The sequence below is a fragment of the Atractosteus spatula genome, chromosome 12 (genome assembly GCF_055471065.1).
Source record: "Atractosteus spatula isolate fAtrSpa1 chromosome 12, fAtrSpa1.hap1, whole genome shotgun sequence".
In the NCBI taxonomy this organism is placed as follows: Eukaryota; Metazoa; Chordata; class Actinopteri; order Semionotiformes; family Lepisosteidae; genus Atractosteus; species Atractosteus spatula.
The window spans coordinates 15,371,146-15,387,129 of NC_142717.1; the positions used below are offsets into that span (position 1 = coordinate 15,371,146).

Sequence of the window (15,984 nt, forward strand, 5' to 3'; positions counted from 1 at the left end):
TTATTCACTTTTTGTATTGCAGTAAGAATGCAGGAAGATAATGAAGATAAGAAATGAGAGGAGGCCAACTAGTCCACCTTGTTTATTTGGTTTATGGTAGCTAATTGATCCAAGGTCAAATCCAGCTGGTGCCTATACTGTAAATGATGTGTCTGTATGCACACATGTGCACCCTGCAGTGGACTGATGTAGTCTTACCGTGCAACCTACATTTTTCTGTTGCTACTGCGCTTATTGGGAATAAGCAGCTTTCTGTACATTGCATTATAGATAATGCAATGTACAGAAATGGGAATAATGTACATTGCGTTATAGATAATGCAATGTACATTATGTAGCCCTTTCTTAAGCATCCCAGAGAACAATCCTAAAAAAAACCCGCATCTGACAGTTTGTTAGCCCCTCACAACCTTTTGTGTAAATGAATTGCTTCCTGATGTCAGTCCTAGACCTGATGTTAGCTGTGTGGAGTTTGTACACTCTTCCAATGTTTTCCCGGGTTTCCCTGGAAGCTCTGGTTTCCTCACACTGTCCAAAAACATAACGGTAGGTTAATGTGGCTTCTGGGAAAACCGGGCCTGGTTTGAGTGTGTGTCTGTATGCTCTATAACGGACTAGTGACCCGTCATGAGCATGTTGTTTGCAAGAATAGGCTCCGGGTCCCCCGCGACCCGAAAATGGACAGAACGGTTAGAAAACGGAGGGATGAGGAACCGGCACCGCAAATATGTAGGTCTCACAATGCTTTCCTGGTCTTACGTTTTAGAATAATTCCTTAATTCATTCGACCGGCCAATATCAAACTTTTAATCATACACTGTAATCGGTTTCACAATTGAATTTTCTAAATAAATCTTCCCAAGGCAGTTTAGACGATTTCCATACAAGTGACAAGTCCAGCTAGGAAGAGCGCGCCGTTAGGGAAGGCTTCTGGTAAATTATGCAAGTAATCCCATGAAGGGTGGGGGGGGTAGTAGATACATTATGGTATATGAATACATTCTTAGGCTGTAATGAAAATAAAAAAATGAAAGCATGATTTTCTATTAATTAATGTGATCAAGCAATGTGTATAAATAAAGTATAGATTAGCTAATTAAGGAATTTTGTAATTGAAATGCCCTCCCGTCTCTACCCACAGTTCATTTTTGGATTGTCCCAATTAAACTAAGTTTATTTAGTAGTGGATAGCGGCAGCGTTGGAATTGTTTGCCTATGGGCAGTGCTTGGGGGCAAATTTTCTTGTTTGGGGGGGCAATATAAAGGTTTATGCCTTGGGAAAAGCGATTAATTTATTGTACAGTTTTAATTATTTTATTTATAGAAATGGTAAGTAGCATTCCTTATCGCCAACACTATCTCCTCATAGTTGGGGCCAAAGTGCTATAATGGCTCGTAGAGGAGAGCGGGAACGAGTTTTTTTTTATTGTATTGATTAATATTATGAAATAACCACGACAGTCGGTTGTGTATTCTGCTTAACAGTTGATCTTCATTTCTTTGCGTTCTGTATCTTAAAAGCAACGTTTTACATATCCGTTGGGAACTTGCCATGCTCACGAGTTACGAGGAATCTGACATAAAGCAATGTAACCGTGCTTCATACTGTTTTTATGGCAATGCTTGGTTTTATATTTTATCATACTGTAAATAGGTTGTTTTTCAAAGGGAAATTATAGGAAGTATGATCATGATCCCCGACGATCAGATTAAAATAGTGGTTTTGGTGTGGAGTTTTTTTACGGGTGAGGTTCCACGTGTAATTCGCGTTTTTTGAGGAAAAGGTCTAATATGGGTGAATTGCCAATAGTTCCTAGCTAAACCCACAAATGAGTTTATTTCAATAATCTGTATCTTATCCCCTACGATAAGTATATGATGGATTAAAATTAGACTAGATCGTACGATGAAAATCGAGAATCACTTGCTGGGGAAACGAGCCTTCCTCGATTTTCCTCTTCCTGTCCACACGTTTGGATGCGTCCAGTATTTGCGTTTATTGCGGATCTTCAAAGGGTAACGGAAATTGAATTTAACTGCGAAATACACACGAGTGTGTATGGCCATGTTGGGAATCGGTTGAATATGGGTTTCTCTCCTTCAGGTTTGGAGATCATAGAGAAATAGTGAAGCAGGTGTTGAAGTGGAGCCGCACGGTCGGCTATGATGGCGATTTAACTCTTTCAGTAGCTGTAGACTGTAACCAAAGTACATTGAATAAAGTTACGAATGAATGAAATTCTTAAACCCCGTTAGTCATGGCTGACGTATTGTGATTACTATATTTGCTCATTTTTCAGTCTGACAAGGAGAAGCCCAACACAGCGATAAACGCATCTTACACTTCCCCTTCACTGAAAATGGCAAACGGGTACGTTTTGCCCGAAGGGAAGATAACGCCGAATACACTTTTTGTTGGAGGAATTGACATGAAGGTAAGTACAAAGAAAAACATTGGACGTCAAATTAGCTCGTACAGTTAGGCTTAAAAACGCTTTGTGTTGCAGGTGGATGAAAATGAAATAAGAGACTTCTTTGCAAGATACGGTGCCGTGAAGGAAGTAAAGATAATCACTTATCGCGGGGGCATTTGTAAGGGGTGAGTTTGTAAGTTAAGCTGCCTGTTTTCTATTAAGGATAGAGTGCTGCGCCTTCATAGATTCTCATCAGTGTTCTTAAATATTGCCAGTTACTGCCAATGTACGTTTACTAGTTGACGAAATACACTATTTCATTGCATTTAGGTGTTTTGTGAAAGAGGTAGCTTTTATGCATGTAACATGATTATTTCCTCCCCCCCATAGGTATGGCTTTGTATCATTCAATGAGGATGTGGACATTCAGACCATTGTCGAAGTAAGAACGTCTGGAAGCTTACCCGTCTCATAGATGCCGTTCACAGTATTTCAGTATTCACATTATTCACATTATAGCTATTAGCTGCATCCATCTTTTGCATATGCCTGGGCCCATGAAGTTACCTTTTAATAAGACTGATAATCTGTCAAGTATTCCTCTTTCTTCATCCTTTGATCTGTTCTCAGTTTTTAAATGCACTTCCATGTGGAAACCGTTGTCTTCTGGTTTGCGTTTTGCTAAATTAGTTTGTGAATATGAAGTCGAAAGGTTTGACTTCACCAGTGCCTTAAGGGATATTGATTACATTGAATTGGGTCTCCTCTTAGTCTTCTCTGTTCTGTATTCAACACGGTTTTTAGCTTGTCATCGTTTTTAAACTGTTAATGTTTTAAGCCAAGGAATGTATTGTCTGGTTGCTCTCTGGACTGAGAAGAGAATCAGTAATGTTGTGTAATGTTATCCAATATTGTATTCAATGTTCTGTATGTGGTCTTAGAAGTATTATAGATGTCTGTATGAATTTGCTATAAAGTGCTTTCAGTGGTTGTATTTTTAGAGACTGCCAGATTTGTGTAAATCTGGCTTTATGTAAAGTTTCCATAGAGTAATTCTTTTTGTGAAAATTTACGTTAGTGTCTAGCAACATAACTACTTGTGTATGGAGAAAAGGCAGCCATCTTGCTCTTGCAGTCTGCAGCCTCAGTTTTGTTTGAAAGTGTACATTCTCTGGAATAATTTCAGCTGTAACAGGTTAATCAAGGTTGCAAAATTTTCTAATGATGTAAAAGGTGTATATTTGTTTTGCTGGACTGTGTAAGAATGTCCTGACATACATAATTTCAGATGCATGTAAAGTTTGTGGAATCCCCTGATGTATGTTGGGGAGTGTCTTACTGCATTTTCTTTGTACTTGTGACTTGGTTTTGCTATGAATGGCTGGATTTGCAAGTTTTCTTAACCCAATATCTCATCTGTTATATGGCTTTAATATAAAAAGCTTTGGTGAATTTCATAGATTACCTTTGTATTCCAAGGAATGTAAACTTGGAGCAAATTTTTTGTAGCACTGTGCTACAACATGGTGCTGTTCACATTTGTTAAATTTCTTATTGTAATTGAGCGTTTTTCCATGATTAGTCCAGATAGCATCTCGAATGCTTTTGAAATAGTGCTAAATGTGTGCCTCAATGGAGATAAAAAGTAAGATGTTATCTTTTAAAAGATTTAAAAATTGGTAAAGCTAGCCATAGCAATGTACAATATCTGTAAATTCAAAAGGTAGTTGACATTTATAATGAAATTTTGTTATAATGAAAAATCTTCAAATTAAAATTGTGCTAGTGTGTATAACTAGATAAAAATTTGGTGGTAAATGGGGAAAATAGTTCTTAAATCACTTCTTAAGCAAAATCAAATTCATGTTTTACTTTTTCATTTTTAGCAACAGATCAGTTTTAAAGGAAGGAAACTGAAACTTGGACCAGCTATCATGAAAGAGCGAAGTTCGCGTAAGTTCCCGATATATTCATTAAGGGGCCAAACCCTAACTCGAATGAATATGGGTTTCAACCCATTTAAAAACTGGTGCACCTCTTGGATTGTGCATTGCAGTCCAACATACCATTACCCTCATCACCATCTCAACTGAACACAATCCAATTAGAAACATTGTAAAATAGGACAAGACATTTGTTTAAGCTATTAATGCTGTTCACAGAGGCCCAACCCATTGTTCAATGAGTGTTCCAGCTGTATTTTCCAGCTATGACTCCTATACCAGCACTGAGCCCTTGTGATGTAGAGTAAGTATGGACTTTAACTGTGCTAATCAAGGTACAGTACACAGTTATAAAAAGGGTATTGGGACACCCTTGCATGACCTCACCCATTGGTTACGGCTCATGGTCAGAATGCTTTCTGTTGCTGGATTTGTGCTAAGCTTTCTGTTGCTGGATTTGGCTAAGAGTACACTGGAAAAATTAGTTTTAAAGAATTTTTCATTGTTTGCTCACTGTTTGATAAAATCGAATATCTTGTCTGTCCCTGCACAAAAGTAGTGACGATACCACTCTTTAATCAAACTTCATGCTATTTAATGTTTCATCTCGTCTATTCTTGTACACACACGACAGTATGAACATAATGTTCATTCACGTTAAACAGGATTGATTCAAAGTGGGCATGGTAAACTAAATAGTACAAAGCTTTACTATAATATTTTCTTTCCATGTACAGTACCAAGTACGCCATATAGACAAATATTCATCAGTTGAAATGGATAATAGCTTTGTCAAAACTTCGTACCTAGAATGAATCTTAAGTAGCCTCATGAAATTTTTCGCTTAAAACAGTTTTAAAGTTTTATTTTCCATGGCAAATTCACTCTTTGATAGGTTGAAATGTCACCCTTCTTCAAGGAATTTGGGATTCCCTTCAGCGAAGTCCGCTCTCATGTAGACTTGCAAGAAGGGGTGCATAAAAGGACTCTTTGGGGCGTTGTGAGCACTATTTTGAAACGCAGATTAGAAATGGGTCATCCTAAGCCCTTGCAGACCTGAGTGGGGAAAATGAATATGAGGGGCACAAGACCGCAAGTGCGCATTGGGACACAGCCAGCATTTCAATCCCTGACATTAGTGATTCTCCCTTACTTGCCTTTGCTGTGTCTATGTGAGCAAAGAGGGACAGGAGTGCATAACTGCATGCTCACTAGGGCTTCTTGTCATTTCAGTGGTTATGGGTGTGTGTTCTAATCATGGGACATGGTAGAGAGCAAGAGAATGTACTGTAATATCAGCTTGCAGTCTAAAAGCAAGGGAGGTTCCCCCTTTTTATATAAAGATAGTAAGACTGGAATAAAATGGGGGGGAAAGCTTTTTAGCCCCCTGTAATTAGAATAAGTCTTAATATAGCATACATAGCAAATATATTTATCGTACTGTATAAATCAGAATGACCTTTTAACAGATTTCAAACAAAACTGTACATTTCATTCAACAAAATAAAAGGCACATTAAATGACATCACTGGGGTGCTTCCCTGACATGATTGCATTTCGGCTTAGCAACAGTTTTTAGTGGGAAAAACCCCAAGATAGTATGCAGCCGTTCCCATGCATGCATGAAAGCAAAGCAAGATCACATACATTTACCCTGCACTGTTCATCCGCAGGACAGATCTGCCTCACTACTTGTGCTTTACACGTGTAAACTCCATTTACCTAAAACATCTCATCTAAATGTCTTGGCACCCAGGGGAGGATTTTATGTAAAGTTGATTTTGTGCAACTTTCAAGACTAGGGAGAGGGTGTATAGGAAACGGAATACCCAGACTTCAGGCTCAATTAAGTTTCCTGCCCAGTTGTCCTGCGATTCATCCCTAACCCGGTTTTGATGTACTGTCCTTGGGCATTCCCTGGCACCATTGTCCCAGAAACTGCACCGTCAAGATAAACAAAATCAGATGAGAACTTCAAAGGCCAATTATATAACGCAGCAAGTTATCAAACTCCAGAGGGTTGTTGCCATAAGAGACTTTCAATTGATTTAATGTTGTCTTTTGCTTCAGGCTCTTTTCAGAGTCATGTTCTTGGTCCCCCAAATTGGATGAGTCCGTCACAATATACATATTGTAGCTGCTGCACTCAAGTGATGGGGAATGTAATCCAGCCCTCTGCAGTTATGAATACAGGGAGCCAGTACATGCAGGTAATTCCAATTTTTTTTTTGCCCAGTGAATTATATACTGTACATGGGCTTGGTTTGCGTTTGTTCCTACTGTACATGGAGATTTATTGCAGAGTTTGGGGCATTTGCTGATGGGGCTAGCTGGATGTGCTGTGCCTTTTTTGCATATGGATGTATAATGCCAAAAAGTACTTAAGAAAAACAGCCATTGATTATCCATATTGATTTTCAAGTTGTAAAAAATACTAGTTGATGAAATTAACATTACGTTTGATGTATTCTTTTCCAGCCATATACTTACTCTGCCTTGCCAGGAGTTACACTGCCACAGGTGCCTATGGGTTATACACAGACTGCTTATGCATATCAGGTAAACTGTTTTTTATGCATCTTTAACTGAGAAATTTATCATGGCCTTTGTGTTCACACAGTAAAAATGTATAAAATCATTAGTACAAAAACTTCTCAGTTGTCTATTTATCTGCTTTGTCATTCAGCAGAGGAAGTTTGAGGCTCTCTAAGAGCTTCATGTAGAGTTTTAATGGACTTGTAGAGGATCTCTTGGTTATATAAGTGTTTTGTCAAATATGCACTATATATATACCGTTGGAACTGGCCATCTTGTATATGTTAAATGCACAGATTTGAGCATGTAAATTACAACAGGGCTATTGTCAAGCTTGTCAATAGATTTTCAAATTATGAAACACTCAAGATAATTTGTAGTGGTTTCAAAATGTTTTATCCATCAGTGCGCATTTACTGGGTGAATATTGTTACACAGAATTCTTTAAGCGTTCTTTAATTGCATTAGTTTGATTTGCATCAAACACATCAAGTAATCAGGTAATCTGCACAGGAACTGATTATACAACAAATTGTACTGAAATTAGAGGATAAGAGCCATGAAGTTTTATCTTGGAATCAGTCACTGGTATGCACAGTCAGTTCTTAGTTTCCATCTCCATAGAGCTTTCAAATGCTGTATCACATCTTATGAAATGCCTAATGAACCGGCTGTTTTAATTTTGATTTATCAATTGGGTGTGTAAAACTTGTGTATGTTGCAAACAGCAAATGTTAGTCTTATTTTGGGCAACAGACATTTCCATCTGGTATCTTACTTTTTGGTCATCTTTGAAGATAGCTTGTAATTTCCTTTTCTCCGTTAGTATGCTGCTCCACAGTGGCCAGGGGAACCAAGGGCAAGAATCATAAATCAGGTGGGGAATAATTCAACATCTTTTTATACGTAATTGGTGTAGAAACTGCTTACATGTCATTCCTAAGGTTTTTATAGAATCTTGTGTATTCAGTACTTTTTTCCTCTACTTAGGATTGTGAAATATGATATGGTTCTCATCCTTTTTAAATTTTCTTGTATAGATTACCTTGTAAAAATATTCATCCTACAACGTTTTTGCATTTTGTTGCCATCTGTCCTTGGAATCAAGACACTTGTAAGTAGGATGTTGTCAGATTTTCAAATAAGGTTTCGGAGAGAAGGGCATTCTCGATGGCCTATTTATCCCTTTTCCTCTGGTGAGCCTAAATCACTTCAGATGCAAAAGTTTTCAGAGTTCCTAAAATTAGTGTAATCAAACAAGGCTTTGAATCCTCCTTTATTGAATTTAATGCCCACAAAATGCATAGATAAAATTATCTATAGTTATATAAGAGAAGCAGCTTTTGAAAAGTCATGTGGTAGAGAAGCACAAATAAGAGGTTACAAAACGTTCAACAAGTTCATCAGCAATTGAGACACTAGACACAGGCTAATAAACTAATAAACTTGCCAGCACTAAGCAATTTTGCTAGGATGAATGATAAAAAATAAGTCCTACTGTGCAGCTTGTATAGACCTTAACAAAGACATTTAGAAGTAATTCCTACCAAGTACCAATGTTGAGGTATGGATATAAATGATGCTTAAATAATTGCTTTTTTCTGATATTCAGCTTCCATCACTGATCCATCCAAACCGATTAATGTTCAATTTGATCATTTCCCATTCAGTTTCCTCTTCCTGAGAAGAGGGCTTAAAAAGTGATGTGCTGCAAGTTCTGTGCTGTACACCAGGTTAGAAAAAGTGCATCTATTCGTCCATAATCTGGAAGCAACTTATTCCTGTTGAAGGTTCCTTAACTCATCCCGTAAGCATATGGTAAAAGGCAAGACTGCAGCCTGGTTGGGAGTCCAGTCCCTTGTAAAACACATTGGGTCAGTGTAAAAAAGCCTAGTTGGCATGTTTTTGGAAAGTGGGATAAAACCTGAGCTTTTAGAAGTACAACTAAATACTACATCTAAGCGGGTAGAAATATATTGTATATTTGTAATGGCTAAAAACACTAAAATTGTGATATGTAAAGTGTGTTGTACTGGATAAGGATGGGCTAGTACTGCTTTTATTCTTGGTAAGATTCACATCCACGGCACAGGGTGGGGACAGCATCCTGGATTGGACACCAATCCATTGCATGATGTAGAGATCCAGCCATTCAAAATGCACGAGGTATGCTGCGGAAAATTGCAGTGCACGTTCCGCAAGGAACCGCAAAGTACTACATGATTTTTTTTTTAAATAGGGTGAAATACCCTGTAAAACCGCCAGGTGGAGCTGGGAAAGCTTAACGTCTCATGTGCAGCATTTGAGCTGTCGCCAGGAAACGCCTGATTTCGAATCCTGGTCAATGCTAAGGGACAATCTTTTGACAGTTACAGGATTTAAGTTGTATACTTTTTAGACTTAATTTTAAACTGTATTACAGCATGTTAAACATTTAAACTGATTAAAAAGTAGGTATGAAAGTACACAACCTTCCACCTTCTTCATACTGTGAATATTGTAATTACGCATCAAAGTCTTTAACTTGGTAATGTAGTGGTTTGTGGTGTTAATGTGCTTGTTCTAACATTATAAAGCTTATATAGTATACTTTTTAACGTACTTAATAAAGTTATAACTTTTATCCTTTTCTAAGAATACGTACTATAGTAACTGCACTACTTGCTGTTATTGTAAAAATAAGTTGTACTGATTTAATACCACTTAATAGTAATATTAATATGGAATGTAACTAAGAAGCTAAAATATCACAAGTGTACATTTTGGGAACATTTTGATGTTCAATTTTTAAAAAAATATGGTAAATAAAAATATTGTTTTTATAGTGGTAATGGGTAATGGGCAATGGGCTGTCATGTAGCGCGCTGCACCCTGGCGGTGCAAAGCCTGATCAGAGAATTACTTTGTTTGTTTCTTACATAGCCGAATACATGAAAACAGTCCAATATTATAGCTTGCTGTTAGGGAGTTTTGCTACAGGGACTCAGAAAACACAACGTTTCGGCCGTGGAGCCTTCTTCACACCTGAAGAAAGCTCCACGGTTGAAATGTTTTCTTTCTTCTCTTTTCAGTATGGAATAAACCTATTACTTGTTCCATTATTAAATTAATACTATTAATAACGATTAGACACTATTATAGTTTCAGTGGTATTTTTGATACCGCTTTATTCTCGATTCTAATTATATATATGATTTCGTTTTAAGGCTTGTTGTTAAGACTTGTGTTAAATTGCACCACTGAATTACTGGTTTTGAATTAAACCAGTTGAACTGGTTTTTATTCCCACTGATTGACAGTATACACATTTGCTCATTCGTGTTTTCATTTCATTATTAATATTACTTGACATTGAATATGATATAACATATGAAAAACCAAAAATTAATCTAGTGTACAGAATATTTACTATTTTTTAAAAATGAGTCTTTTAGAAAAAAATCTTCTTCCCTAAGCAGTTGAACTCCGTTCTCCTATGTAGCGCTCCTATTGACAAACCTACTGTACTAGTAGCAGGGCGCTCGGCAACAGCTGAAACAAACGGCTTAAAAATGTTTAGAAAGTAATCGTGCGTGAATGAGTCGAGTTAAAAACAAAACATCTTTACAAAGAAAGTGGACTACAGTAATACTACCAGCTATATAAATATATTATATTTAGATCCTTAAATTAATAGTTATTAATTTCTTTAAATAAGCGATTCCGTAATATATTCCCTATTTAGTGGATTCGAAAAAGTACATAACGAGCACAAGTGTTCAATAGAATAGGTTAAAACGTACAGCTTTTTATAAAGTATATAAACTTAATATGGTCCTAAAATAACCAGTAGTGACCAAGGGAAAGACTTTGGTGCATAAAATATTTATGAAGAAAGTGGAATACTGTTGTGTATTTTTTATTTAAACTACCACTGCCAGCAGTTTATAGCTCGTATAATATATTTGCATATATTCCTAAATTATTTTTTATGATGTTATGTTGTGCTCTTATTTTTATGCTCAGCAACTAAATTTCCCTTTAGTTGTAAAGCCCTCCATTAATATTCCATATTAAGTGGATTTAAACATGCATGGTAAAGAGATTAAATGAAGGAATCATTTCACTCACAACTAGTGTATCACAAGTGCCACCTCTCTGTCATTTTGGCCAGCCAATCACACACTGCAGTATTCTGCAGTTAACCGTGCATCTTGAATGGGTGCATCTGTACATGTGTACATGGATTCAGATAGTTGAATAGTGTTTTTTTTCCCCCCAAGAAGTCTTTGCATAGTGAATGGAATTGGGTTGTGTAAGTATGGCAGACTTTGTAATTTTGTTTTAGGATTCTCTGTTTAAAATTAGTTTAATATTCAATGTGATTTCTTCTAATATTTCTGAAGTGAAACTTGGTAAAGCACTTACCAGTATGCAGAACAAAATTGGTTTAATTTCTGTAAAACTGAGATCTTTAGAGTTCCTAAGGCAGTATAAGGAAAAGCTTTCATCGTGTTAATTCTGACTAGGGCTGTCTTGTCTTCATAAATGTGGTTGTTTCTTGATTCTCAAGTTCTGCACGATTTGCAAATTCTGACAATTCTGCTGATTCCTTTGCTTCGTGACATGATGTATAAAACATGGGAGATGCAATCATATTAGTGGAATTTAATATTTTCTAAATGGTTGCTTTCTATTAAAAAGTGACATGAATTTAAAAAAAAACACGTTTTGGATAGATGCCTATTTAAACGTGGTTTGAAGTGAAATAGAACAATTATGGTTTTCTTAAATTGACCAAAGTGAGATGTGCCAACCATCTTTCAATTGTGGATGATGTTGCAAATGAGAGGAAGCTATTGATTCTGTATTTAAATTATTCGATTCATTAAAACATTTCTGATTCCCACAACTTTATAAAAGCATTTCCTATTCTGCCTTAAACGGATTCCCATTTTGTTTATGGTTATGACCCCATGTTTCACTGTATGGGGTGAACACAGGGCACGGTTTCACTTTCTTAGAATTTTATACACTCGTGTGATGTCTACTTTGTCCTTGACTAAATATATTTAGTTCGTTTCACCTGTCCTTTTATGATTTCCTTGATTAACACATAAAAGTAGCTTCATAAACATCCGGATCTTTCATATGTAGTTTCACGTAGCTCAGAATAACCAATGCAATGTGTCGTTTATTTTCCTGTGTGGATCGCTTTGTACTTATCGATGTTAAAATTGACCAAGTGTTTTTGCAGTCTCATTGCCCTCATATATTAATGCCCTTGTTTTTGCACTAGCAGCTTTAACAATTAAAACACTGATGCATACAAGGGAAGAATAACAGGCTTAAATCAGATCAGTATTGAAAATCACTAGGACATCTGCCTAATTAAAGGCTCCCTTTAACAGGTATTGTTTTATGTATATGATGGTAAGTAGAGTGCACTGGTTAGCATTGCTGCCTTGCAGTGCTGGTGCCAAGGATCCAATTCCAGACCTTGGGTGCTTTCTGTGTGGAGTTTCTATGCTCTCGCTGTTTGTGAGGGTTTTTCGTTGGGTGCTCTGGTTTCTTTCCACGGTCCAAAGACATACCGGTAGGTTAATTAGTGTGTGTCTGTGTGCCCTACAATGGATTGGCATCTCATCCAGGGTGTGTGCTGCCTTGTGCCCGGTACTTGCCAAGATAGGCTCCAGTTCTTCTGTGGCCCTCATTTGGGTGAAGGTTTTAGAAAATGAATAGATTTTTACCGTTAATTTGGAAAATGAATAGAGGTTTACTGTTTATTAACCAATCTTTCTCAATCTGTATACATGAGCTTTTGATTTTATGGGACAGTCTCAAACGTTTTCCTGAAATCTAAATGCTTAAGCATTATAGCTACCATTTATTCAAAGTTCTGGTATACTGAAGACCTTCCTTTTTAGATACGTTAACTAGTTCTTAAAATGCCATTATTTTGTATGTTTTAGTGTCTTTTACTGTCTTTTATAACTTTACCAGCAAAAAAGTAAGCTTAATTTATAGTTCCAGGTTCAGTTTTGTGTTAGGTGTTAGGCTAAGTGTGTGTTAGGCTTCCACTGCATCACTGTTCTCCTCTCACAAAAATGCTGCTGTCACTCCTGTAGCAGGAGGTCATGCTGCACTGTTGTCATGTTTGGATGAGCCTACTGCAAGGCCAGCAAGTGAGTCCTAGGGTTTGGTCAGCAGCCACCACGTAGTCACGTTGCTATCATTTCACTACAAGTGAAGTTCTGTAGCAGCTATACATTTTCTAGACCTTAGCACACACCAATGAACCTCCCAATCAATATTGACAGCATGACTCATTCTCTGATTCATTCATCAGTAGGGTTCACCAAGTGATGGTGCTCATTTGGGTGGACTAGAATCAGATTCTATCAATTCCAAGTAAAATACCTTGCTCATTGTGCCCCAGTCAGGATTTGAATCCACATCTTGTTCTGTACTGCTTTGTCCATGTGAATGTATATGGTTAGACTTTAAGATATTGTATTTTGCTTCAAAACCTCAAACTTTTTTTCCATTTTGCACTTTATACCCTGACAATGTGGAATGGCCAAATGTATTTATCTGCTCACAGTAACGACTTATGTAAATGGAACGTTCCTACATTCTGCCCTATTGTTCCTTACTCTTTTGAAATGCTTGCAAGAGCCACAGCATATTACAGAATGGATACTGCTGACAGAAGAAGCACTGGATCACCTGCTTTATTCCTTTGCAATCCTGAAGGCATGATGCTTTGCCGGGAATGCAGACTACCAAGCCTTATCCTGGTGGTGCTCTGCCATTTGTCAGATGCTCTTTGATGAACCACAGTTAGTGAGGTGACCCAGGTTCAGACTTGTCAGCTGCCTGGTAACCCCCTTCACTTGTCAAATTCTATGAAGGGGAAAGGGTTCTTGTCTTGTTTGGGGGTAAAGTAAGAGGAAGAGCTTTTTTTTTTTTCAGAATTCAGTTATGAGTTTAGTTTTCATGTAAAACTAAAATGGAGTGGGTTGTAGATAAGCAAGTGGTAACTGTTTTTGTGTACTCTTGTAACATGATGCATTGTTTCCAGAATTTTGTTGACTGTGGTGTGCAGACACTGATGTCCATTTTATAATTTCCCCTCTACATGGTAACAGCTTTTCCAAGGTAAGTATTTTATACTAAATTATGTGCCTACTATGTGAAACAAAACAAAAGTGTTTTAATAAAAAAAATGCCTTTAAATATGCAGTCTGCAGAGGTATTGATTATCATTGCATACAGTAAGTCTTTAATTCCGAAGGCTATATTGTTGTCCTTTGTTTTTTCCAACTTTCACAAGTATTAATGGAATTCTTATTAATTAACTACAGGGAAGGTGCTATATAATTGCTAAGTTTAAGAAAGGTGGTCCAGTCAGTGTGTTATTCAGTTCTGTTCATTTGATTTGAGCTGGAATAAATTAAAACATCACTTTCTCACTTTTGAGTTTCTCTGTATAATTGCCATCATATGTACATGATAAACTCTAGTTCTGGTAGGAAATGTGTTTGGAGGATTCAGACCCAGTGTTAGTGTCAATTAAGGTAATTTTATTGCTCTTTTTCCTATGTAAAACCCAAGTCAGTTGCTAACCAGAACTCACAATGATCTCTGGTATTAAATGTTTCTGCATCTTGGAGAGGAGAACAATCACAGCCAGGCTTTCATTTAATGTCTTTTCTTTACATATAAGCCATATTTTCACTTTGAAATGTTAGGCTACAAAATAAGATCTTTAGGATAAAAAGTTTCGGTTTGTAATAGCAGGTTAATGTACTTGTCCTTGCTCTTAGTGCTCAATTCATGCCTTAAGCCTGTTTTTTTTAACAAAAAGCTTGGTTAGTTGTCCTTTGGGGGGGGGGGAGATATTCCTGCTTTCAGAATATACCATGACCACTGTAGAAGAGCTCATTTTAAATTTCCTTAATTTTGTGGTCTTTATGTATTCTAGACTTGAATGAATAGCTAGAATGCTATTTCCATCTTAGTTAACCATTTTTTTTCAACTTGCAGTTCTAGCCCTACTTGGACCGGCTCAGTTTGGCCAATCTGGATGTTAGAGGCCTTTGGCATGTTCAGAATTGTGGCATATTTTGGTCAAGGATGAAGGCATTAACGGTTTTCAAAGAGCAAATGTTCTTGCTGCAAGTTTTGAGATTGGCTTTTACATAACTACCTGTTAAGCACATTCACAATGTAAAGTCACTTAATGGAGCATTAGGCCATTGTGTAGTCATTATGCCCTCTATGCACTGTGGCATAATCTATCAGCATGTGGAATTCTGCAGGATTAGTGCAGAACCATTCTTCCATGAGAGACAGTCAACTTTTGTGTGTCTGATAGAGGTGGAAAATGCTCCACAATATCCCAGTTCATATCTGGTGACTGGGAAGGCTATGCCATTTGGGTAACATCAGTATAATGCTCATGAAGCATTAGTTTAGTATTGTGAGCTCTGTGGATAGAGACATTGTAATCCTTGAAGATGCCTTCCCAGCTTTGGGTGAAGATCACTCTGTACTGTTCAGTAGTGATTAGCATTGACCTAGCCTTTTAAGGGAATAAGTGCAAGCAAACAATGCCAGGAACATGCACCTCACAACATGACAGAACCACCAGAACTCTTCACTGCTGTGATGTACTCAGGGCTGTAGAGTTATTTATGCAGGCTCCCCACCTGCACTCATTTGCTTGTTAAAAAAGCAAGAATGATTCTTCTAACTTTCTCAGTTTTCCACTTCCTCGGTGTGATGTGGTTATGTGCACTGCAACCCAAATATGGTATACTGCTTGGTGGAGTTCTCGGCAGAGCTTTTTTGATTAAACTGGTGTTTATTTGCTTAAGCAACGCATGAGCCACAGGTGTGTTGCTCTGCTATCTGTAGGAGTGAATCTAATATAAAGAGTAAGGGCTTTGGATAAACATGTAGGCAGAGCTTTTTTTCTGCATGTTGCATACATCTTGAGCAGGAGTTTGGACATGTACATATGGTGGAATAACCTAATAGTTATAATAATGTCTATTTGCATAACTGGAAGTTGTTTTAATTTAGGTATTATTACAATTGCTATGAGC

At 37.2% G+C, this 15,984-nt stretch overlaps 1 protein-coding gene across 1 annotated transcript; it reads left to right on the forward strand.

Annotated features, from left to right (window-relative positions):
* Positions 1-1,269: 1,269 nt before the first annotated feature.
* On the forward strand, positions 1,270-14,000 carry dazl (deleted in azoospermia like). Its single transcript, XM_088929496.1, has 9 exons — positions 1,270-1,329; positions 2,301-2,435; positions 2,508-2,599; positions 2,805-2,856; positions 4,301-4,367; positions 6,428-6,567; positions 6,836-6,916; positions 7,719-7,769; positions 13,956-14,000. The coding sequence occupies exons 1-9, from the start codon at positions 1,270-1,272 to the stop codon at positions 13,998-14,000; spliced, it is 723 nt and encodes a 240-aa protein (XP_088785622.1).
* Positions 14,001-15,984: the final 1,984 nt, after the last annotated feature.

Coding starts and splice junctions, on each gene's coding strand:
- dazl (XM_088929496.1), top strand. CDS start 1,270: ATGCCTTGGGAAAAGCGATTAATTTATTGTACAGTTTTAATTATTTTA. Junction 2,436..2,507: donor TTGGAGGAATTGACATGAAG/GTAAGTACAAAG, acceptor TTTGTGTTGCAG/GTGGATGAAAATGAAATAAG. Junction 4,368..6,427: donor CATGAAAGAGCGAAGTTCGC/GTAAGTTCCCGA, acceptor CTTTTGCTTCAG/GCTCTTTTCAGAGTCATGTT.